The 24,365-nt window shown below is 43.6% G+C and overlaps 1 protein-coding gene across 3 annotated transcripts in view; it reads right to left on the reverse strand.

Moving 5' to 3' along the window:
• TSPAN5 (tetraspanin 5) overlaps positions 1 to 24,365 on the reverse strand; it is a 197,406-nt gene that overhangs the window by 101,129 nt on the left and 71,912 nt on the right. The window contains exon 1 of one of the 3 annotated variants that reach the window (XM_055141657.1): positions 2,597 to 2,642. The exons of the other annotated variants lie outside the window; for them this stretch is intronic. Coding sequence (XP_054997632.1) covers positions 2,597 to 2,621 — 25 coding nt within the window. The 5' untranslated portion in view covers positions 2,622 to 2,642. Of the gene's footprint in view, positions 1 to 2,596; positions 2,643 to 24,365 lie in introns of those variants that run through there. 3 annotated transcript variants of the gene reach the window in all.

Genomic DNA, 24,365 nt, shown 5'->3' on the forward strand with positions numbered 1-24,365 from the left:
TAAGAGCTCTTCTCCTTTCTCAGTAGTTCTAACAATAGTTACAATGGACACTAATATATCTGTAGGATAACATTGGGTTTGTCCTTTAGCCTTGCCGCAGGGAACTTAGCTTACCTTAAAGCAATGTCCTTTCTGTATGGACACAGGAAGACAGTTAATATTATGCTCTGTAACTTGGAGTTGATTTACTCCAATAATATTTACTCCTGGGCATCTGCTTTCTCGACTCAGTTGCCCATAGTTCCTAGCACCCAAAAAGCAGAGTCCCAACAAGGGATGGAATGGACCCAGGGCAAGCTGCGAGCTACCCTGGCATCAAAATGGGCCAGGCCAAAGTGCCACAATACTCATCTATAGGTTGAGAGCATGGTCATAGACAAATGCTGTCATGATCCAAAAGTAACGACGAGACTAGGACCCTACTGGGGTTAGGAAAACTAACCTGACCTGAGGACTGTGGTCTAGAAAAATATAGTGAGATGTTCCCAGGAAGAACCAAACTTTAAGTTTATATCTCTTACTGTGCTCATACAGAATGACATTGCTAAAAATATTTGAAGTAGATTTACTACAACTATTTAAGTGGATTACTAGCTGAGGAAAGAATAAAGTGGCACACCCTTATTTGGATCCCATCCTTGAGCGATCTCCTAGTAATCTGGAGTAATCCCCTTAGATGAGATTTTGTTAATCTCCTGGAGGGGTGGTCTTACCCTTCTTTGTTGATTTGTTAATGTTCAACCCACCTTTGTTTCACCACCTTATGTGATTGCTGTATAAACTAAGACTGCAAGAGAAGCAAGAAGAAGACACAGAAGAGGGAGAAGACACAGAAGCAGGGCACAGAAGCAGGAAAAGACACAGAAGAAGAGCTCAGAAGTGGAGAGAAGACACAAAAGTGGGGAGAGAAGACACAGAAGCAAGGAGAAGACACAGGAGCAGAGCACAGAGCGAAAGAGAATCATCAGAGCCAGAAGCAGGGGAAAGAAAGAGCACAAAGCAAGTGAGAAGTGAGAGCGAATGGGATTCCAGAGAGTGAAGCAGAAGGGCTCTGGAGAGAGAATGGAAGAAGAGAGATCAGAAGAGACCAGAGGAGAGACAACAGACAAAGAGAGGTCGGAAGAGATCAGAGAGTCTACAGAAACCGAGTCAGAGATAGAGAGACAGATGGAAGAGAGCACAGCGGCACACACAGAAGCAGAGCACAAGGAGGAGCCATGCCAATCAGGTCCATACACATCGGTGGTCCATACACAGCTGCTCGAAAGCACCGAACGCGAGTGGCGAGAGAGAGAGCTGCCCCAAGAGTCCGCAAACAGCACACACACACACACACACACACACACACACACACACACACACATCACCGCCTTCCACATGCAGTATGTATTTTTTACATATGCCCATCATAGGATGTAGCTTAAGAAATAAGAGTTTTATTTAACAAAACTTTTCAATCAACTAAATCTCTTATAAGCAACAAGTAGCTACCTTGGAATTCTCCTATGAGGGCTGGAGAGACAGTATAGCAAGTAAGGCGCTCATCTTGCACACAGCCAACTCTGTCACCCCGTTAGCTCATCGGGAGTAATTCCTGGGTGTAGAGCCAGGAGTAACACTTGAGACTGCAAATATGGCTCAAAAACCTTTTTTTTAAAGAGAGAGAGATGAGAGAGAGAAAGAGAAAGAGAGACAGACAGAGAGAGAGAGAGAGAGAGAGAGAGAGAGAGAGAGAGAGAGAGAGAACCACCTCCGGCACCATTTACTGGACATGATCCAGAGACTCACAAATAAATCTCAAAAGAGTTCAACAAGTTGCAGAATATTCTTCCGGATACCTGCACGTGGCTGAGTCTTCGAGGGCACCTACTCGAACAGAGCATGGGCAGCCCCCACACTTCACACATGGTGCCGTGCCCCAGGCCAGGCTCCACTGCCTTAGGCCAAGCCTCACTCAGAAACTAATCTGCTGAGAAATTCAGGTATGTGGATTTTGTGACTGAAGTCTCCAGACTTACATGGAATTGGGATGGGCTACTTCCCCCATCTCCCTGTACTGCTGAAAGCCCCACATCCATGCACATACCCCAAAGCTGCCACCCAGATAAAAATTTAATGCCACTATATTATTCCTTCAAAAATTCCAGACTTTGTGGAGCAACATCTCAGCCTCTAAAAACATCAATAAATCAGTAGAAGCACAACAAATTGGATGGGATGTAACAACCAATCTCAACAAAACGAAAACACAAAAGACTTAACCTGTAGCACATCTTAGTAATTTCTTATACAAGGACTTAATGATTCCATGATGAGATATGACAATCTTCACTAACTTTCTTCTAAGGAAACACTTTGTGATCATTTTGTTAGCAAATATTGATAACAGCAATATAAAATATAATACTGATGGGTTTCTATGGGGCAGACTTAAGGGATGGTTAGGAAACTTGGAGACAATGGTGAAGGCAAGATGTAAAGGTGGTGGGATTGTGTTGGAATACTGAGTGCCTGTAACAAATCATCATGAACAACTTTGTAAACCATGGTGTTTATATAAAGTGTAAGGGGGGAAATTCACATATGTAGACCTTACCTGCACTGCAGCACTGTTGTCCCATTGTTCATCGATTTGCTCGAGCGGGCACCAGTAACATCTCCATTATGAGCCTTGTTGTTACTGTTTTTGGCATATCGAATACATCATGGGTAGCTTATCAGGCTCTGCCATGCAGGTGGGATACTCTCGGTAGCTCGCCAGGCTCTCTGAGAGGGACGGAGGAATCAAACCTGTGTGGCCACATGCAAGGCAAACGCCCTACCCACTATGCTATCACTCCAGACCTAAACCATGTAAATGCCAAAATACATTAACACAGAATTACTTTAAAAGTGTTACTAATGATAGGTGAAACATGATTATTACCATTATGAAATCCAAGTATAAAATAAAATTTAATGTAATTTACTTTAGATTTCAGAGTTGAAAATGTATAAATGTAAATGAGAATAGGCATTTTATTTTGTATTAAATGGTTGTAACTTTCTTATTTAAATGGGTCAAAATCATACAGTAATCACTAATTGTCCCTTACTGGTTTATCTTCTGATTATTCTATTTGCCAGTTCTTAGTTTTGTTGGAGTAAGCAATATGAATTTGTTACGTGCTATAAGGAGCAGGTTGGGATTAGGAGGGAAACTGACGGGAAGGTGGTGCTGGAACACTAAATGCTTGAAGCAACTGAAAATGAACAAGTTTGTAAATCATGATGTTTTTACTTTAAAAAAAGTTTTAATTCTTACACCAGATAAAGAAATGTACTGTAGTAAAGAGGGCATGCCTAGATCCTCCCTGACCCCAGTGTTTAGAGAGGAGAAGGACAGAGAAGGAAAGAAATGAAGTGGGGAAGAAGAGAACAGAAAGTAATGGGTGAACAGGCATCAGGTTCCAGTTATGCTGTCGATATGGGTGAGAGGTACAACAATATATCCAAAGCACAGACTCAACAACACGGAAGCACGAGTCTAAGCTGCAACCACTGGAACTCTGTAATGTGACTGTCAAGTGGACAAGAGGGCGACAGGGCTGGGACTGGGGAGAGGAGGGAATATGGGAACATTGGGAGAGGGAAGTTGGCGCTGGTGGTGGGATTGGTGTTGAAAAAGTATGTCTAAAACTCAACTATTAATAACTTGTAAAGCACAGGTCTTTAAGTTCAAAAAATTAAAGAATTCTCTTATAAGTTGAGGCTACTGACTTCAAATATAAGCTTTGAAACATAGTTTTAAGAAAATAAACAAAAATGAAAGATAAGCTTACTCTTTAAACCCATGTTCTCCCTGAACACCACCCTGCTTGCTTGCCTCTATGTTTCTTTGCTTGCTTATTTCCATTCTGGAGAAGCCTGTGGCATCTTCTGAACACATTTCCCCTCTTTCCTCTCACATCTTTCTAAGCAACTTTAGTTCAATAAAAACAACCTTGCTTCACACACACAAAAAAAAAATAAGAAAAAAGGCATGTTTTTTTCAAAAGATTAAGCATAATGAATACAAATTTAAGGGTTTTAAAACAATTTTTATGGGAACTAAAATTTAGATGGGGGCTGTGGGGAGAGCCTGAGGGGTGCACTGTGTTTTTGCAGGCGCTCCTGTGGCCCATCGTTGCTTCCTTCATGCCAGTGTTAGAGCCAGCTCCTTGTGAGGGCCATGTCCTTCATCTTCTGCATTCCTGAGCTCCAGTTCTAGTATATGCTCCAGTTACGCCGAGGGCAAGTTCTTCTGGTCTTCAGATCCAGGTGTTCCCTCTCCCCAGGAATCCTGGGAGGAAACAGTCCTCTGTCTTTACTCATGAGGAGCAGACTTTAGCTGGGTGCTTGAACTGAAAACGGTGTCTGGGTCTGAGAGCTGCTAAATTAGTCCTTGCACTTATATTCACTTTCAGAGCTTAAACTGTTCAAACTGTTTAAACCAAGTTTAAACTGTTCCAACCTGAAATCCTGGAGGGATATGTCCGGGGTGGACAACTTTCGGAAGGTGCTTTCACCTAGGGGCCAGGACACTGGTCGAGCGCGTGGCAGAGTGAGCTGTGGAGAACTCACTGTCCCTCCCCGCGGGGGTTGGCACAAATACACCTGCTTTCTACATCTCTGAAGCCCCTTTCCTTACTTGAAAAGTTTCATACATCTGAAATGGACTGTGCGTATTTTTTCCTTGGCAACCTCTTTTGTGTGGAATGGAGTGATAACATAGCGGGTAGAGTATTTGCCTTGCACAAGGCCGACCAGGGTTCGATTCCTCCATCCCTCTCCAAGAGCCCGGCAAGCTACGAGAGTATCCCGCCCACACAGCGGAGCCTGGCAAGCTACTCATGGCGTATTTGATATGCCAAAAAACAGTAATAGCAAGTCTCATAATGGAGATGTTACTGGTGCCCGCTTGAGCAAATCAATGAACAACAGGATGACAGGGCTACAGTGCTAGTATTTCACAAGTGCTGATTTCAATCTCCTGGAACAGTAAGTCCAAACTGAATACAATTCTGAGGTTGGTACGCAAAGACTGAAAGCCGTGGGGTAGCAGGCTGAAGGAACCCGGCAGTCCTCATGGGACTCCTAAGAGGTGCTGCTTTGGAAATCTGCTCTCCTGACTTTGGAGGCTCTCAGTTAACATATGCAGAGTATTTCAAAGTGTAGGATATCATTGGTTTATCCTTTCTCCCTTGCCACAAAGAGTTTAGGTTTATCTGGTAATAATCTCTAAACATTTTAGGACAACACTGATATGTCCTGTTCCCCTTGCCCCAGGGAGCTCAGGTTTTTTTTTTTTAATTTATTTATTTTTAATTAGAGAATCACCATGAGGGTACAGTTACAGATTTATACACTTTTGTGCTTATACTTCCCTCATACAAAGTTTGGGAACCCATCCCTTCACCAGTGCCCATTCTCCACCACTCGTAAACCCAGTGTCCCTCCCACCCTCCCCAATCCCATCTCCCCCCCACCCCACCCTGCCACTGTGGCAAGGCATTCCCTTCTGTTTTCTCTCTCTAATTAGCTGTTGTGGTTTGCAATAAAGGTGTTGAGTGGCCGCTGTGCTCAGTCTCTAGCCCTCATTCAGCCCGAAACTCCCTTCCCCCACATGGCCTTCGACTACAATGTAGTTGGTGATCGCTTCTCTGAGTTGACCTTTCCCCGGAACGTGAGGCCAGCCTCGAAGCCATGGAGTCAACCTCCTGGTACTTATTTCTACAGTTCTTGGGTGTTAGTCTCCCACTCTGTTATTCTATATACCATAGATGAGTGCAATCTTTCTATGTCTGTCTCTCTCTTTCTGACTCATTTCACTCAGCATGAAACTTTTCATGCCCATCCAGGGAGCTCAGGTTTATCACAGTGCTCCAAAGGCAGTTCTATTCCACTGCGTTTATCCGTAAACTCCTCTCCATGCTTTCTTCCCCAACTGGTCTGTCACCTTTCCTCCCTAATCAGACTCTGTTAACTTGTACAGTCAGATTCCTCAGAAATCTATGATTTTATATGTATGAGTGAAAGATTGTCTTTCTCCTCTCCTTATGTCTTTCGAATAGTTTAGTTTAAAGCAATGTCCTTCTTGTATGGACAAAGGAAGACAGTCAATATTATGCTTTATAACATGGGATTTAATTGGCTTTGAATATTATTTACTTTGAATATTATTTACCCTGAGGGATGAATCATCATCATCATCATCATCATCATCATCATCATCTGCTTTCTCGACTTAAGTCTCAGTTTCCCTTAGTTCCTAGCACCCCCAAAAGCAGGGTCCCGACGAGGGACTGAAGGGACCCAGGGCAAGCTGTGAGCTACCCTGGCAGCGATATGGGCCAGGCCAAAGCGCCACGATTCTTAACTATAAGTTAAGCGCTTGGTCCTGGACAAGTGCTGTCATGATCAAAAAGTAATGACGAGACTAGAACCCTGCTAGGGATAGGAAAGACTAATCTGGCCTGAGCACTGTAGTCTGAGATCAGATGACCCCAGGAGAGCAATTCTTTAAGCTTAATGCATCTCTTGCTTTCTCCATACAAAATGATATTATGAATGCTTATATGTTGGTTGACAAGGAGAGGAGAAACACACCCATGGTATTTTGCCCTTAGACGGGTCATCTTGCTGTATGAGAATCTGTCCTAGAAGCAGCATCCCCTGAGGGAAAGAACTGTGACCACACCTGTGTGTAAGCCACAACCCCTCATGCTTGGGGGTTTAACTAGGCTGTAAGAGTGGGCTGGGGGTTCCAGTGCCAGATCTGGAGAAGCTAGATCGAGATCCAGATACAGAGGAGAAGGAGAATGAAGTAGCATGAGGGAGGAAGAAGCAGGAGAATCAGACGAGAATGGAGATGGGAATGGAATAAACTGCAACTGAGACCAGCCAGCCTGGTTCTTGTTCCTTTCTTCGCCTCATCATCACCATCAACCTCCCCGGGTGGGGAAAGCGGCTAGAGACTACCGAACGTGTGTGGTGGGAGAGATAGAGTGCCGCTGCCCTGTGCCCCCCCTTTTTTGTGTTTACGCATCAAAGAACCTTTAAAGTTTTTGCTCTTTCATCTGAACATACCAGAAGGTCCTTTCTAGATTCCAATATTTAGATGCACTTTCTACCTTGAGATCCCTGTTGATCCTTATGATCCCTGCTCCCAATCAGGCTAGAGAGGAGTCACTTGAGACCATGAGGACAATCAGGTCAAAGTCTAAGAGAACACTAGAAGCTTCCAAGCATCATTCTGATAACAAACTGAAAGCTTTCACTCCTTCCTTTACACAGGGCCTTTGTGCAAGGCTCCTGGAATTTTCTTCTGTGAGCTCCTTGCACTCTAGAGGGGAGTCCTAGGAACACCCCACAGGAAGCACAGTGACACCGAACAGTCAGGGAAATCACTGTTTGTTCTACTCAGTGCAGAGACCCCTAACTCCTGGCTCACAGGTTCCTTCCTGCTGACACTCGGCATTCCCAGTGAGAAGGAAACAAGTTTTCAAGAACTCCAGCTGTAGCAGTGAACACAGTAAGACAATGTCCCACCTATGTTGTTTTTGGGGAAAAAAAGGCATCAATTTTGGAAAAGTTGCTAGCAGACTCGGATCTCACTTCCCAGTACCTCAATTGTAGAAGTCACAATGAATTTCTTAGAAGCAACACAAGTTAAAAATCACCAGATACTCAAAATGAATGCTGCTGGCATTAATAGTCTAAAGCGGTGACATTATAATGGGAGAAATGGTTTCGTATCAATTCTTTTTCAGGGGCACCCCTGGTAGTTTTCAAGAGCTACCCCTAGCTCAGAGTTGTTCCGAGTAGGAGATCATCAGGTGCTGGGGAGTATGCAAAGCATGTGCTTAGCCACTGAGCTATCTCTTTGGCCCCTATTATGATGATGATGATGATGATGATGATGATGATGATGATGATGATGATGATGATGATGATGATGAGTATTTTTTGGAGGGGGACTGCGCAGGGGGGCCCACACCCAGCGATGCTCAGGGCTTACTCCTGGCTCTGATCTCAAGGATCACTTCTGGCAGGGCTCAGGGAATAAGATAGGGTGCTAGAGACAGAACCCAGGTCAGCTGCATACAAGGCAGTGCCTTGACCATTATACTCTCTCGAGCCCCCTTATTTCTATTCTTGTTTATCCCTACCCCGACCTTCATCCAATAAGGAAGGGAAATGTTTTTTGCATTTTTTTTGTTTGCTTTTGGGCCACACCCAGCGATACTCAGGGCTTACTCCTAGCTCTGCACTCAGGAAATCACTCCTGGCAGTACCCAAGGGGCCATATGGGATGCCAGGATGAACCCAGGTTGGCCACATGCAAGGCCTTACTTGCATTACTATCGCTCTGGCCACAGGAACGGGTATACTAAAATTAAAAAAAAAATGATAAGCAAGAATTCTTTGGCGAGTTTGAGCTTTTTATACACTAAATTATTACAAGCACACATTTCTTTTCTTTCCTTATTGGCGGGGGGAGGAGGAGAATCATGAGGCCCATGGGGCCCTTCCAATCATTTTCAATCAACTAAGCTCATGGTTCAATGTGAGGGCCCAAGGTTGTGATCCTGCTCAAGTTCTGAAGTTACCTGGGTCACTTCATAGTGCTCAGAGCTTCCAGTATGGGAGACCATGTAGTGCTGGGAATAGAACTGGGATTGGCCAGTTCTATACAGACATACATCTGAACCACTGTACTCATGTACATTTTCTTTAATGTTTTTGTTTATTTTGTCTATGATCAAATCCAGAGCCTCAAAGTGCAAGACAAATGTTGAATATTGTTTTAAGGCAGCTTTTAAATAAACTATCATTATTATTATTTGATACGCGACACGGACGAATGGAGACATTACTGGTGCCCGCTCAAGCAAATTGAAGATCAATGGAATGACAAGTGATGACAAGTGACAAGTGATTATTTGATATCAAATTTTTTAATTATTCAATAATAATTCAATTACTCAAAACCCACCAGTTGCATATACATCAAAATATAACAAAGAAGCTCCAAAACCTTTTCTATGTTTACAAGAACTATAACCAAATGCTTTAATACTTTCTTTAGTCCTTTGTCTTTAGATCGAAATTGAGTGTCCAAGTGCTCTTCCTATTGAAGCTAAGTTTTCACGATTGCCAAACAGAAGAAATGTGAGTGAACCAGTGACAAGAGCTCACAGGAAACTAGGAAGCAGTTTTCTTCACTTCCCCAGTGCCAAACAGGAGGCTATTTCCATGCTGCCATCTCTGAAATGCCAAATGGAAGAATGTCCATCCTTTCAGAGACAAACTGCTCTTCAGTCTAAGTTCAACCTTTTTCTAATGTAAACATTTTAAGGGGTAAAAAGCCATATTCAAAGCAGAAGCCTACTTCTGCTTATACCATGCAGATTCTAAATTCTATTCAGATTTAGTACAATTGCCAGTTAAATGACTACATGTTCAAACAGGATTAGCAAGACATAATACTAATGTATCATGTGGGACAAATGCCACTTAATTCAAGGGTCCCTACATGAGTAATATTATCAACAAAGAAGTAAGTGACTCATAGGCATTTTTTCCAAAAGGCTGGAGTAGAGCAGTATAGATGCTTATTTAGGTTTGCTTCATAATCTGCAAAGTATATCACCAAGATTATTATGATTTTCTAAAACCAAATTACATATCTAATACAGGGAGATTTCATAAGTATGCTGTGAATGAGTTTTTAATTCCATAAATATACATTTTGTTGTATGTAAATACAACACAAGAAGAATGAACTTGACAGAGGGGGCAGAGCAATAGTTCAGCAGGTAGGGTGCTTGCCTTGCACATGGCCCACCCAGGTTCAATCCCCAGCACCCTACACAGTCTCCTGAGCCCTGCCAGGAGTGGTTCCTCAGCACAGAGCCATGAAGAAGCCCTGAGCACTACCAGGTATGGTCCAAAAACAAACAATTTTGAAAGTTAAAAGATACTGAATAGATTATGCTCCAGGAGGAGAGGGTCTTGAAACACCATGTCCAGCATGTGTCCAAGGCCAAAGGAACACTTCCACTTCTTGTCAAACATGCAGATGTGAATCCCCACCCGACCCCCATATTTAAAGAGTAGCTAATTCTGAAGGCAACAGCCAAATAAATATCTTAGTGCTTAACTGGTGTATAGGCGGTGGGGTTGGGGGAGATGTGCACGTGAATAGTAAACTCAAACTTATAGACAATGATCACGTGAACAAGAGGGATATTGTTCAGAAATGTCCTTTTTGTATAGAAACATACAGTTCATGATATGCTTTTGTAACACGGGAATTAATTGACTCCAAATAATATTTTCTCCTGGGCATCCATCATATTTACTTTACCTAAGCCTCAGCTCACAGCAGAGCCTGGCAAGCTACCTGTGATGATTTTAATATGCCAAAAACAGTAATAATGTGCTCTTTGTGTACCTGGAGTGAGCAGATGCCATTCGGCTATACCAGCACGCAACAGGGACAAATGAAGACATTACTGGCACTCACTCAAGCAAATTGATGAACAACAGAATGACAGTGATACAGTGACAGAAGCCTCAGCTGCCCTTACTTCCTAATATCCCCAAAATGAAGGGACATGGATGGACCCAGGGCAAGCTGGAAGCTACCCTGGCATCAGAAAGGGACAAGCTGAATGCCATAAGGAGTATAATAAGTTAAGAGCATGGTCATGGACAAACTCTGTTATGACCCAAAAAGAAGTAATAAGGACCCTGCTGGGGTTAGGAAAGACTAGCCTGGCCTGAGAACCATGGTCTGGGATATATAGCGAGATGTCCCCAGGAAGAGCCGACCTTTAAGCTTAATATATCTCTTAGTGTGTTCATACAAAATGACTAGAAATATTATAAGAAGTAAGTTTACTATGATTGTGTAAATGAATTACTAGCTGAGGAAAGGAGAGAGCAATACACCCTAAACAGGAATCCTGCCCTTGAGCAGATCTCCTAGTAATCTGGAGTGCTGAACTGTAGGATATCATTGGTTTGTCCTTTCTCCCTTGCCACAGAGTTTGGGCTTATCTGGTAATAATCTCTAAACATTTTAAGACAACATTGGTATGTCCTGTTCTCCTTGCCACAAGGAGCTTAGGTATATTGGGTCACACCCATCAAAGTGCTCCCGAGTCACTCCCATTCCTTTGTCTATCTGTAACCACTTCTCTATGCTCTCTTCCCCAACCAGTTATCAGCTTTTCCCCCTAATCAGACTCTGTAAGTTTATAAGGTCAGACCTTTCTAGGACAAGAACTGCCTTGCTCCTCTCCTTATGTCTTTTGAATAGTTTACTTTAAAGCAATGTCCTTTTTGTATGGACAAAGAAAGACAGTTATTAATATGCTTTTGTAATGTGGGATTTAATTGGCTTCAAATATTATTCACTCCTAGGCATCTGCTTTCTCGACTTAAGCCTCAGCTGCCCTTACTTCCTAGCACCCCTAAAAATAGGGTCCCGACGAGGGACGGGACGGACCCAGGGCAAGCGGTGAGTTATGTGCTACCCTGGCATCGAGATGGGCCTGGCTAAAGTGCCTAATGCTTAACTATAAGAATTTGGTGATGGACAAATGCTGTCATGATCCAAAAGGAACGATGAGACTAAGACCCTGCTAGGGATAGGAAAGACTAATCTGGCCTGAGCACTGTAGTCTGAGATCGAGATGACCCCAGGAGAGCAATTCTATAAGCTTAATGCATCTCTTGCTTTCTCCATACAAAATGATTGATATTATGAATGCTTATATGTTGGTTGGACAAGGAGAGGAGAAACACACCCATGGGACTCTGCTCTTGGGCAACTCGTCCTGCTGAAAGAGAATCTGTCCTAGAAGAAGCATCCGCTGAGGGAAAGAATTTTACCCCTATTGATTGTGACCACACCTAGTGTAAGCCACAACCCCTCATGCTTGGGGATTTAACTAGGCTGTGAGAGTGGGCTGGGGGCAGTCCCAGTGCCAGATCTGAAGAAGCCAGATCCAGATCCAGATGCAGAGGAGAAAGAGAATGAAGTAGCATGGGGGAGGAAGAAGCAGAGAGAGAGAGACGGGAGTGTATAGAGAGGAGATTGGAATAAACTGCAACTGAGACCAATCAGCCTGGTCCTCGTTCCTTCCTTCGCCTGCCTCATCATCGCCATCAACCTCCCTGGGGTGGGGGAAGCGGCTGGAGACTACCGAACACGGGCAGCAGGAGAGATAGAGTGCCGCTGCCCTGTGCCCGGTGTAGTGCCCCCTTCCTTTTTTGTGTGTTCACACACTGAACCTTCAATATGAGATCTTGTCCTTGAGTTAACCTCTTAAAACTTTACATCTGTTTGTTATTATGATAATGTTCAACCCCACTTATATATACCATGATTTCCATTTAACTATGCTGTGAGGGCAAAGAGTGAATTATGGGGACTAGAATGATCAAACTATGGTAATGGGGACTACAACCAAAACTATAACTACGGTTGTGCTGTAAGGGAGAGATGAAGCTATGTTGGTGGGGGGTGGGAGGAAGAGAGAAATAAACTCTGTTCCCCGGTCCCTTTGTCCATCCATCACCTTGGGCCGGGTAGTGGAACCACTCTCAGCCACTTGAAGCGCAAGCCCTGGAAAACCCACATTTTTCCTTGAAACTCACAGTAGAAGAGCTCTAGAGGGGAAAAGGCAGTGAGAGAAGGGAAGCTATCTTTATTTGTGGCCTTATACTGGGAGCTCTCTCAGAAGAGACTGAGATTTATATGAAGGGAAGAAGCAATTCTTTTAAGTACTGGGGTGACAATGTTCTAAACAGGGGACGCTATCACACTAGTAAAGAGTATAAATACACCTTTGTAGGGTAACACTAGGTTTGTTCTTCCTCCCTATCCCCAGGGAGCTTGGGTTTGTCGATTACTCCCATTTCTGTGTTTATCTATAACCTCTCTTTGTGTTTTGCTCCCCCAACTGGTTAATTACCTTTTGTCTCCTGATCAGACTCTGTTGACTTGTAAATACTGTTTTTTCTCTCCTTAATGTCCTTTGCATAGTTAGTTACTTCAGAGCTGTTGCCTTTAGTATGGACACAGGAAGACAGTTAAAAAGACATGTTTTTGTAAGCTGGGAGTTATCTGGCTCCAGATAATATTACCTCCTGGACAGCTCTTCTCTCGACCTAGGCCTCAATTGCCCTTACTTCCTAGAACCCCAAAGGCAGGGTCCTGACAAGGGACTGGATGGACCCAGGGCAAGCTGTGAGCTGTGAGCCACCCTGGCATCGAAATGGGCATGGCCAAAGTGCCATAATGCTTAACTATAAGTTAAGAGTGTGGTCATGGACAAATGCTGCCATGATCCAAAAAGTAAAAACTAGATTCGGACCCTGCTATGGTTAGGAAAGATTAATCTGGCCTGAGCTCTGATGTCTGAGATCTGTAGATGTCCTCAGGAGAGCCGCCCTACAAGCCTAAAATGTATCTGTTACTGTGTCCATACAAAATAACAAACATTAGGAAGCAGAATTAAGATGTTATTCAAGTCACAGGTGGGGGAGAGGAGAAACATGCCTTAAGTGTTGTTTTGCCCTGCGGCTGCAGGTGATCATGAAGGCTTTAAATATGTTGACTGCCCTTCCTGAGAAGGGACTAAGAGAGGGGTGTGTGAGGAGAGGTTAGAGGTTAAGAGGTGTGGTTAAAAGAGGCACTAGAAGTGGTTGCTGCGGCCAGAGTAAGGAGTGCGGCCAGAGTGGAGGAGTAGAGAGAGACTAGAAAGAGAGCAAGGCAGCGAGTTGGAGCGAGGAGAGACTTGGCAGAGGGAACAGGAGGAGACAGGAAAGAGGGGCAGTGTGAGACTAGAATGGGGAGTTTAGTGAGGGCACACGGGGAGAACGAAATAAATGCCACTGATCATCAACCAGCCTGGTGACCCTCGGTCCTCCTCCGTCGGCCCATGGTATCGGCTGTCCTGGGTGGGGAAGTGGCCCAAGTCCACCAAACGCAGGCGGCAAGAGGGAGAGTCGCTAGGGATCTCCCTCGATGCCTGGAGATCGCACATACCTTGCTGGCCATACAAGATGTGTGGTGCGTTTGCCAGCTGCAGCTGCATTCCTTTTCTCCCTGCTGGGCACGCAGTGAGACCGCAGCTGCCCTGCCAGTCTGGGTGCCTGGGGAACAGCCCTTGCCATGGGACAGAGACAGAAAGCTTTCAGAAGCAGGTGTGTCTGCTGAGTGCCCTCCTTCCCTTCCACATGCCGAGGAGCACTCTGGACTTGGCAGAGCACAAGGAAGAGCCTGGCCTGGCAACAATGTGTACTAGCACACAGGGATACACAGTGTGAGGTCCAAGAGGACAAGAACAAGTCTCTCGTCTTTATCCCTCAAAAACACGGTTCACCTTCTAGAGAATGGCAGGCACTCCTTGTGTATTGGATAACTGCTGCTGAAATAGAAAAACAGCTACTAGTTTTGTTAGAAGACTAATGAGGAAAGGTTCAGCAAGGTCTCAGAGGAGAGCAATTTCAAAAATGGGTGACTTAAAATGAAGGGCAAGAGATGGGTGGATAGTTCGGCCAGATGCAAGAGCGTGGGCCAAGAGAAGAAGTGCACGAGCACAAGTAAGTGGGCCACATGATGGCAGAGAGAGTTGAACTTTGCAGCATGGTACACTGAGTCCAAGCAGTGGTTCTACAACAGGTGATTCTGTGCCTCCCCAAGGAATACAGGGCAACATGTGGAGCCAACCTGGAAGTCACAACACAGATGGGGGAGGAGGGCTAGTCACAGTCACGGCACCCAGAGGGCACAGGCCGGGCGTGGTGCTGAGCAAGCCACAGTGCATCAGCTAGTCCCCCACAAGACACCAGCATGTCCTGTCAGAGGTGTCCGGTCAAGGAAACCTGTTTCAACTCTAAGCTTCTGGGCTTCAGACCACAGAGTACTTCCTGACACTATCCAGACAGTGAAAATGCTGGAAAAAACAAAATTAAGCAGAGGACAGTTCTCACAGTATCTGGACTAAGTGAGCAACAGATGTACCTATTTCTCCTTCCACCCTTACTGCTCCTAACTCATTATAAGCTTCTAACTAAAATGACAAGAAAGCCATTTAGACTTGTTAGGGACCTAAATAAAACATAGTCTAAGTGCTTTCTGAAAAAGCAAATTCTGCATTTCCTTCAAGTACTTGCAAAACATATTAAATATCCTGCCTCAAAATCTTGAAAAGAAAAAATATCACTTCCTACCTAAAATTTCATCATGATTCCCTAAGAATCACATAAAGAATAGAAGTATAATGGCCTCCTATGTGATATAAACAAAACCACCTCTCAATCAATGTTCCACATATTGAGAAATGCAATTCTGGCGGTTAATTTAGATTAATGAAGAATGTCAACAGAAGAATGTCAACAAAACAGAAGCTAAAAATAGGTGATCTAAGTTAATCTCACTAAGTTCTTTTATTTACTGCTGCTTCCCACGCCTGGCTTCAATAGCCATTCATTTCTTTCTCAAAATTTAAATGAGGGTAAGTAAGGTTCACACATTTGGTGATGACGCCTCTAACTGAACGTCCACCATTAGCTTGGATCCCAACACTAATAATGACCACATTCCTAACTTTTTATTCCCACTGTCATGAAGTACTTTTTCTTTCAGAAGTCCTAGACAACCCTGCTTCTAGCTTCCTGGGGACTGCCTGCCAGCCCCCTTGTACCTATAGTCTCTGTCCTGAAGAGTGTGGGACAAGGACTCCTAGCAGCCATGCCCCTCAGTGGATCCCATGGGACACAAATCTGCTCTAATTTCCCTCTACCTACCACATACAAGCCTATGTTCACTGAAGTGCAGGCAGACCTGCCCCATGTCTCACGCCTGAGTGCTAGAAGCAGAGGTCTGTCTGCATGCACAGATAAAGGCATTCTCACTTTTCATAGGGGGATTCTCCCTCTTGTTGAGTGAATTTTCCTCTAAAGAAATTATAGGAGCATTAACTTTCACATGTCAATTTTAAAGTAAATTTTGCACATGTTATACAACTATCGGGCATATCAATTTGATCTGAGGAAGCAAATTTATCTGGTCATGTCCTTATAAATCTCCATGGGGATGAGACATCCTGTTCTATGTACGTGCAGAAGTACTTCAGAGCAATATTCTACTTCACTCTTGGTCTGATGGATGTGGAAGAAACAGACAGAGCTTCCCCCAACATTTACCAGTTGGGAAAATTTTCCCACATACGTGGATCACCTAAATTCACTTTGATCTCTCGCAACAGAATTGCTGAGAAGAAGTATATTACAAATACTGCTGCCGACTAGACACTGTCTGCACACCCCTGGCCCCAGTGCTCTGTATTCAATCCCTCCCTAACATGGGAAAGTCATGCACTCACAGCATGAGAGCACCACTTCACAGCAGCCAGTCAGACAGAGCACTACAACTGTGAGCAGTGTCCTGCCTTCAGTGCACTGCTGACACAGAGGCCAGCACACCTGCAGCCACCCAAGAGAGATGGCACTTCTGCGAGGTGCTCAACACAGCTGGGCTGGACAGTCAAGAAAAGAGTTTAGGAGGTGAAGTAACATCACGTGAGGCTGACACCCAAGGACGGTAGATACAAGGGCCAGGGGGATTGCCCCATAGCTGGAAGACTGCTCCATGAGTGGAGGAGAGAAGGCAGATGGAATAGAGGAGGGATCACTACGAAAATGATGGCTGGAGGAACCAGCTGGGATGGGAGATGCATGCCGAAAGTAGATAACAGAATAACACGATGACCTCTCAGTGTCTGTTTTAACGTTCAAAAGGAGAGAGAGAGTACAAGCAATATTGTCGGCCATGGAGGCAGGGGGAGGGTGGGAAAGGGGGGTTATACCAGGGATATCAGTGGTGGGGAATGTGCACTGGTGGAGGGATGGGTGTTTGATCATTGTGAGAGTGTAACTCAAACACAAAAGCTTGTGACTATCTCACGGTGATTCAATAAAATAAAAAAAAAAATTAAAGGGAAAAAAAAGAGTTTAGGAGTCGAAAAGAAACAGAGGCCCACACTGAGAAGAGTGTGACTAGCAGGGAGCTTCTTGGACACTTACAAGGCAATGAGGACATAGCTGTCTGCTACGCCTGACACAGTGACCACTCCTTGGGAGACTGCCTCTTGAGTCTCACGTGCTCAGCAGACATGCAAATATCCCTAAACTCTCAGTGCTGAGAGAAGCCATGACATTTAACACATCGACCTTGGGGAAAACATCACAGCCCAGAGAACTCTTACTGGAGAAAGTATCTGTTGATGAAAAGACCTTTGCATTATAGAGTGGGTAAAGGCAATGAGGACTAACCTTGAGAATAATGTCAAAGTCTTTGTTCTTCATGCCTGTGTTCCCCCCTTGAACATGTATCTTTCTGTCTCTTTGCCTACTTGCTTGCTCTTTAAGCTTGTGCTCTCTATTATTTAACACATATTACTCTCCTTCTCCCACATCACCTCTTTCTAACTTTCTAAGTAAGTTTTGTTCAATAAAAACTAGCTGAGAGAAAGAGAATAAGGTCAAAGGCCAGAGCTGGAACATGAATTTTAGAGTCAGGTCCACACCCCACTGCAGCCACCCATAGGGAAGAGAAGTGCCACACCGTACAATGAAGTGTGCGACAAACTGATGGGAGGGCACCGACCATCCATGGCAGGTTTGTTATCTCTGAGGTTGAAGGAGGCTTCAGCTGGAGATGTAGGTGTGGGGGCAGGCTGGCAGCTGGACTGAGCTCTGGGCACAGGGTGTTACCACAGCAGAGTAAGGAGATGGGAAGAGACATCAGCTCTGCGGCAGGTGAGGACCAGCACTGGGCAGGAGATTTAAAGTCCACCATAGCCCACCATCCCAGACCATCATGCCAGCTTGGCCCCTGGAGGAGAAGCAACCGCTGGCGTAGACAGTGTGGTGGCCACACTGCAGCGTGCAGAGTGGAGGCTCATAAGCGAGCATGCTCCTTGGCAGAGCAAAACTGAAGCTCTGTCAGCAGGGAGAGGAAATGAGGGAGAAGGTCCAGCAGACCAGACAGAAAGATTTGGGGGAAGACTCCCAAGGGGTTCTTGGGAGACCTGGGGCTCCTTCCAGCATTCAATCAGGTCAGCAGTTCAATGTGAGGCCCGCGGATGCAGTGCTCCTCAGGTCCTGCAGTGCCAGAGAGCACTGGAATGCTCGGGGCCTCCATGGGCACACCCCGAATCTACAGCAGAGAAAAGAGGGGACACAGTAGGGATTAAGGGAGATCACACTTCAGGTAGGCATGCTATGACCATCTATTTTTGAAGAGATACGAAAAGAACTCCTGAAACATGCACAATAATATAAACTCATGTTACCTTAATTTTTCAAACTCAGACTTGAAAGGCTGCCGTCTAGGGGCTGGAGTGATAGCACAGTGGGTAGGGCGTTTGCCTTGCACGCAGCCGACCCGGGTTTGATTCCCAGCATCCCATATGGTCCCCCGAGCACCGCCAGGAGTAATTCCTGAGTGCATGAGCCAGGAGTAACCCCTGTGCATCGCCGGGTGTGACCCAAAAACCAAAAAAAAAAAAAAAGAAAGAAAGGCTGCCGTCTAGAAGTGTTTACACACACTGTTCCAGTCTATGTGGTGCTGTGGCAGAGGGGGGTTTCTGCACAGCATAAAGGGGTGACCTCTATATGAATAATGAATACTATGAAGGCAAAACTCAAACTTTCAGTCAGAAGAGATAAGTCTTTTGTTGTTGTTTTCCCCTTTTTTGAGGGGCTAGGGCGGGGGTGGTGCTGGGGGGTCATATCCAGCAATGCTGGCTCTGTGCTTCTGTGCTCAGGAATTGCCCAAACAGTGCACAGGGACTATGCAATGCCGAGGATCAAACCAGGGTCAGCTACACATAAGGCAAGTGCCTTGACCCCTATACTATCTCTTCAATCCCCAATCATTTTTAAAAGAAGAATCAACTTCTTTGAAAGAGGATCAACATTTCATCTCCTAGACTTTCTGGATTCATGGAGATGGTGATTTAAATCAGATATCAAATCATATATAATTTTACATTATTTCATGTTGTAAGTCATAAGAAAAATACCAAGATGAGCGGGAAATGTGTCTCAGTGGAGAGACTGGCAACATGTACAGAAAATCCCAACAATAAGATAAAGGTAGATAACCATCTGTAGAAGACTATGAGAATGCAGACACCTGGTATTCAGACCAAATCAAAGCCTGACATAAAGACCACACACTCAGCTTGTTTAATCACTAGGACAAAATACAACCTTACCAATAATATAACTTTATACTAATTGAAAACAAAGGGTTTCTAAAATCTGAATTAATAAGAAAAGCGAAATTTAGACAATTTTAGGATATAGCTATCTAAATGGAAGCTAAATGGATTTCATAAAATAACAGCGTCAAGTGTAAACCAAAGAATGTATTTGAGGGTCACCAAAAATTGAAAATTTGGAAAGATTTAAGATTTTCCTCATCACCATGGCAGAGCTGACAAAGGTAGATAGGAAAATACAAATCTGAGAGCACTGTATGACTGGCATTTAAAAATGCAGATATAGGGGCTGGAGTAATAGCACAGCGGGTAGGGCGCTTGCCTTGCACGTGGCTTACCCAGGTTCGATTCCCAGCATCCCATATGGTCCCCCAAGCACTGCCAGGAGTAATTCCTGAGTGCAGAGCCAGGAGTAACCCCTGTGTGTCACCGGGTGTGACCAAAAAGCAAATAAATAAATAAATAAATAAATAAATAAATAATGCAATAAAATAAAATGCAGATATATAGGGCAGGGAGATAGTTCAATGCATTAGAGTGCATACCTTAAATTAAGGAGACCCAGTCCAATCCACATGGTTCCTAGAAGCAGACCCTGAGCACAGCCAATTGTGGCCCAAAGGGAAAAAAATTTGGATAACTCTCAGAAAGTTGCCCAAGATACATTCTGTTAGAGTTCACACCTCTGCCCTTGTACATTTTTTCTCGTCTATGTCTATCCTTTGTCCATAAATATAAGTACTACATGCATTAAAAAATTAATAGGGAAGACTTTGGAACAGGTGTTTCTAATAGACAGTACCCAGCACATGCCTTCACTAATCCCTGGGGCCTGGTAGATTTTTGGTTGTCCTACTGGTCCAACCTTTATAGCAAGCTTCTCTAAGTTCCTTTTGTAAGTGTAGGAAGTATTTTCAAAAGCTATTTCCCACTTATCATAATATCCTTTTGAGAGACCATTCTCTAAGCAATCTGTAACAGGAGACTGGCCATGCTTCCCACTCTGCACTGCCCACAGGAAGCTCAGAAAACATTTGCAGCTCACTTTTAGCCAGTCTCTGTTCACCAGTGTAAACACACTACTTGTATGCCTGAATTTTCCTGCAGATACTCTCTTAATTCACCTAGAAACAACAAAAAAAAACGAAGTAATAATTATTATTACAGCAAATATTTTTTTGTTTATGATTACGCATTCTAACTCCATAAATTATCTTAATATCCTTTGCCTTATGTATTTGTAGAAAAGTATAACTGTATTTGAATATATATTAAATGTTATATATTTATACCTATTAAGTATCTTGAATTTGAATTTGGAAAGCTTCATGTGTGAAATATGAGTGGATAACCAGAGCAGCATCTGACATTTTTGGCCTCAGAATGCTAAAAACTTTTTCCATATAAACGTATGGCAATAGCATAACTAGACTAAAAAACCACCTAATTATATCAAACAGGGATGTTCTATTTTCAGACATCAAGGGAAACCTATAATCCAAGGCGATCTGAAAAGTGTGGTGAAGAAAACTGCTCCAAGGGACACAGGGATGCAGGAAAGAGATAGTGCACTGCTGCTCCAGAAATAAGCTCTCCAGGGACGTGACATACCTCCTGGATGCTTTGTTTCCAGAAGGAGGGAGTCTACCAAGGGAGCTCCAGTCAAACAATGTAGAGGAAAACGTTAACATTTAGCAGGGAAAACCCTCAGCTCTGCTGACTTGAAAAGTAACCTAGGCATATGTCACCTCTTACAATTTCTTGACTTACTTTTACCCTTTGGCCACTCCAAAGACTTTGAAGATGCTTTCTTATTTTCCTCCATTCACCAGGAACATGCTCGCCCAGTATGACAGTGAACAGTCCAGATTGCCGAACTCCTGAGGAAGAACCCAGTCCCTTCACGGTGATTTGTTGAGCGGCCTGCCCATGGCATAATGAGCCTACAGGTCACCATCTGTCTTTCAGTCCTCATAAAATGAGCCATATGTTGTTTTCGTCAGTAGCTGAATTAGGAGTAGAACACTGGATCCCCAAGAAAAAAATGCTAGAAGTCCACTTTTACTAAAGAGGAATGCTTTTCTGTTACAATTACAGCCTTTCAGTTAAAAGAAAAAAAACACAAAACTTTTCGTTTGTTCTGTTCATCCTTTGATACCAAATCTAATGATTTCTCAAAGCTTCTGAGAGGGCTTGTCCAGAAGATACTGGGTGAGCAGGTTTTATGCCCCACCCCCCACTTTTTTCCTGTAGTTTGACCTGGTGATATAAAGAGACAGAAACAAGCAAATGAAAACTATCTTTCTTTTTGTCTTTTTTTTTTCTGGCTTGATTTTCTTCTTTTGAGAAGACATGATACTTGCACTGATGAAAAACATTTTTATAGTCAAGGTCTTTTTATTTATTTATTTTTTTTCCATTCTTTTTTTTTGTTTGTTTTAAATAAATTATTTGTTTTTAATTAGTGAATCAACGTGAGGGTACAGTTACAGATTTATACATTTTTGTGCTCATGTTTCCCCCCATACAAAGTTCCAGAACCCATCCCTTCACCAGTGCCCATTCTCCACCACCAGTAAACCCAGCATCTTTCCCACCCTCCCCAGTCCCATCTCCCCATCTCCCCCCACTCCACACTGCCACTATCACAGGGTATTCCCTTTTGATCTCTCTCTCTGATTAGTTGTTGTGGTTTGCAATAAAGGTGTTGAGTGGCCATTGTGTTCAGTCTCTAGTCTATATTCGGCCCGCATCACCCTTCCCCCGCATGACCTCCGACCACATTTTACTTGGTATTCCCTTCTCTGAGTTGCCCAGAATGAGAGACCAGCCCCCAAGTCATGGATACAACCTCCTGGTACTTATTTCTACTAATCTTGGGTGTTAGTCTTATAGTCTATTATTCTATATTCCAAAGATGAGTGCAATCTTTCTATGTCTGTCTCTCTCTTTCTGACTCATTTCACTTAGCATGATACTTTCCATGCTGATCCACTTATATGCGAACTTCATGACCTCATTTTTTCTAACAGCTGCGTAGTATTCCATTGTATAGATGTACCAGAGTTTCTTCAACCAGTCATCTGTTCTGGGGCACTCAGGTTTTTTCCAGATTCTGGCTATTGTGAACAGTGCTGCGATGAACATATAAGTGCAGATGTCATTTCGACTATTGCTGGGTCAAATGGGAGCTCAACCTCTAATTTTTTGAGAATCGTCCATATTGTTTTCCAAAAGGGCTGAACTAGTCAACATTCCCACCAGCAGTGTAGAAGGGTCCCTTTCTCCCCACATCCTCTCCAACAGCGGTTGCTTTTGTTCTTTAGGATGTGTGCTAGTCTCTGGGGAGTGAGGTGGTATCTCGTGGTTGTTTTGGTCTGCATCTCTCTGATGATTAGTGATGTAGAGCACTTTTTCATGTGCCTTTTGGCCACTCGTATCTCTTCCTTGGGAAAGTTTCTGTTCATTTCTTCGCCCCATTTTCTGATGGGGTTGGATGTTTTCTTCTTGTAGAGTTCAACCAGTGCTTTAGATACCATTGATATCAACCCCTTATCTGATGGGTATTGTGTAAATATCCTTTCCCATTCTGTAGATAGTCTTTGTATTCTGGTCACTGTATCTTTTGCGGTGCAGAAGCTTTTTAGTTTAATATAGTCCCATTCGTTGATCTCGGTTTTTACTAGGTTGCTTAGTTCCATGTCATCTTTGAAGATACCTTTATCTTCAATATCGTGGAGGGTTTTGCCGACCTTGTCTTCAATGTACCTTATGGTTTGTGGTCTGATGTTGAGGTCTTTAATCCATTTTGATCTGACTTTTGTGCATGGTGTCAGGTCAAGGTCTAAGCCCATTTTTTTGCATGTAGTTGTCCAGTTGTGCCAGCACCATTTGTTAAAGAGGCTTTCCTTGCTCCACTTCACATCTCTTGCTCCCTTATCAAAGATTAGATGATCATACATTTGAGGTTGTGTGTGGGGATATTCCACCCTGTTCCATTGGTCTGCAGCTCTGCCTTTGTTCCAGTACCATGCTGTTTGAATTGTTACCGCTTTGTAGTAGAGTTTAAGGTTGGGGAGGGTGATGCCTCCCATCATCTTTTTCCCAAGAATTGTTTTAGCTATCCGTGGGCTCTTTTTGTTCCATATAAGTTTCAGGATTGCTTGATTCGTTTCTTTGAAGAATGACATGGGTATCCTTATAGGGATCGCGTTGAATCTGTATAATTCTTTGGGGAGTATTGCCATTTTGACAATGTTGATTCTCCCTATCCATGATCAGCGGATATGTTTCCACTTCCTCATGTCCTTTTCTTTGTAGAGGTCTTTTACTTCTTTAGTTAAGCTGATTCTAAGGTATTTGATTTTCTGGGGCACGATTGTGAACGGGATTGCTTTTTTCATGTCCCTTTCCTCTGTCTTATTGTTTGAATATAGGAAGGCCATGGATTTTTGGGTACTGATTTTATAGCCTGCGACTTTACTATACAGGTCAATTGTTTCTAAGAGTTTCTTACTAGAGCTTTTAGGCTTCTCTAGGTATAGTATCATATCGTCTGCGAATAGTGAGAGCTTGATTTCTTCCTTTCCGATCTGGATCCCCTTAATATCTTTTTCTTGCCTGATGGCTATTGCTAATACTTCCAGTACTATATTAAAGAGAAGTGGTGAGAATGGGCATCCTTGTCTTGTCCCCTATCTTAGAGGAAAGGCCCTTAGTTTTTCTCCATTGATGATAATGCTTGCCATAGGTTCGTGGAAGATGGCTTTGACAATCTTGAGGAAAGTTCCTCCAAAACCCATTTTGGTGAGAGTTTTTATCATGAATGGGTGTTGGATCTTGTCAAATGTTTTCTCTGCATCTACTGATATGATCATATGGTTTTTATCTTTACTTTTGTTGATATGCTGGATTATGTTGATTGATTTCTGAATGTTAAACCATCCTTGCATCCCCGGGATGAATCCCACTTGGTCATGGCGTATGATCTTTTTGATGAGTTGTTGGATTCTATTTGCTAGTATTTTGTTGAGGATC

The sequence above is a fragment of the Sorex araneus genome, chromosome 6 (genome assembly GCF_027595985.1).
Source record: "Sorex araneus isolate mSorAra2 chromosome 6, mSorAra2.pri, whole genome shotgun sequence".
NCBI lineage: Eukaryota > Metazoa > Chordata > Mammalia > Eulipotyphla > Soricidae > Sorex > Sorex araneus.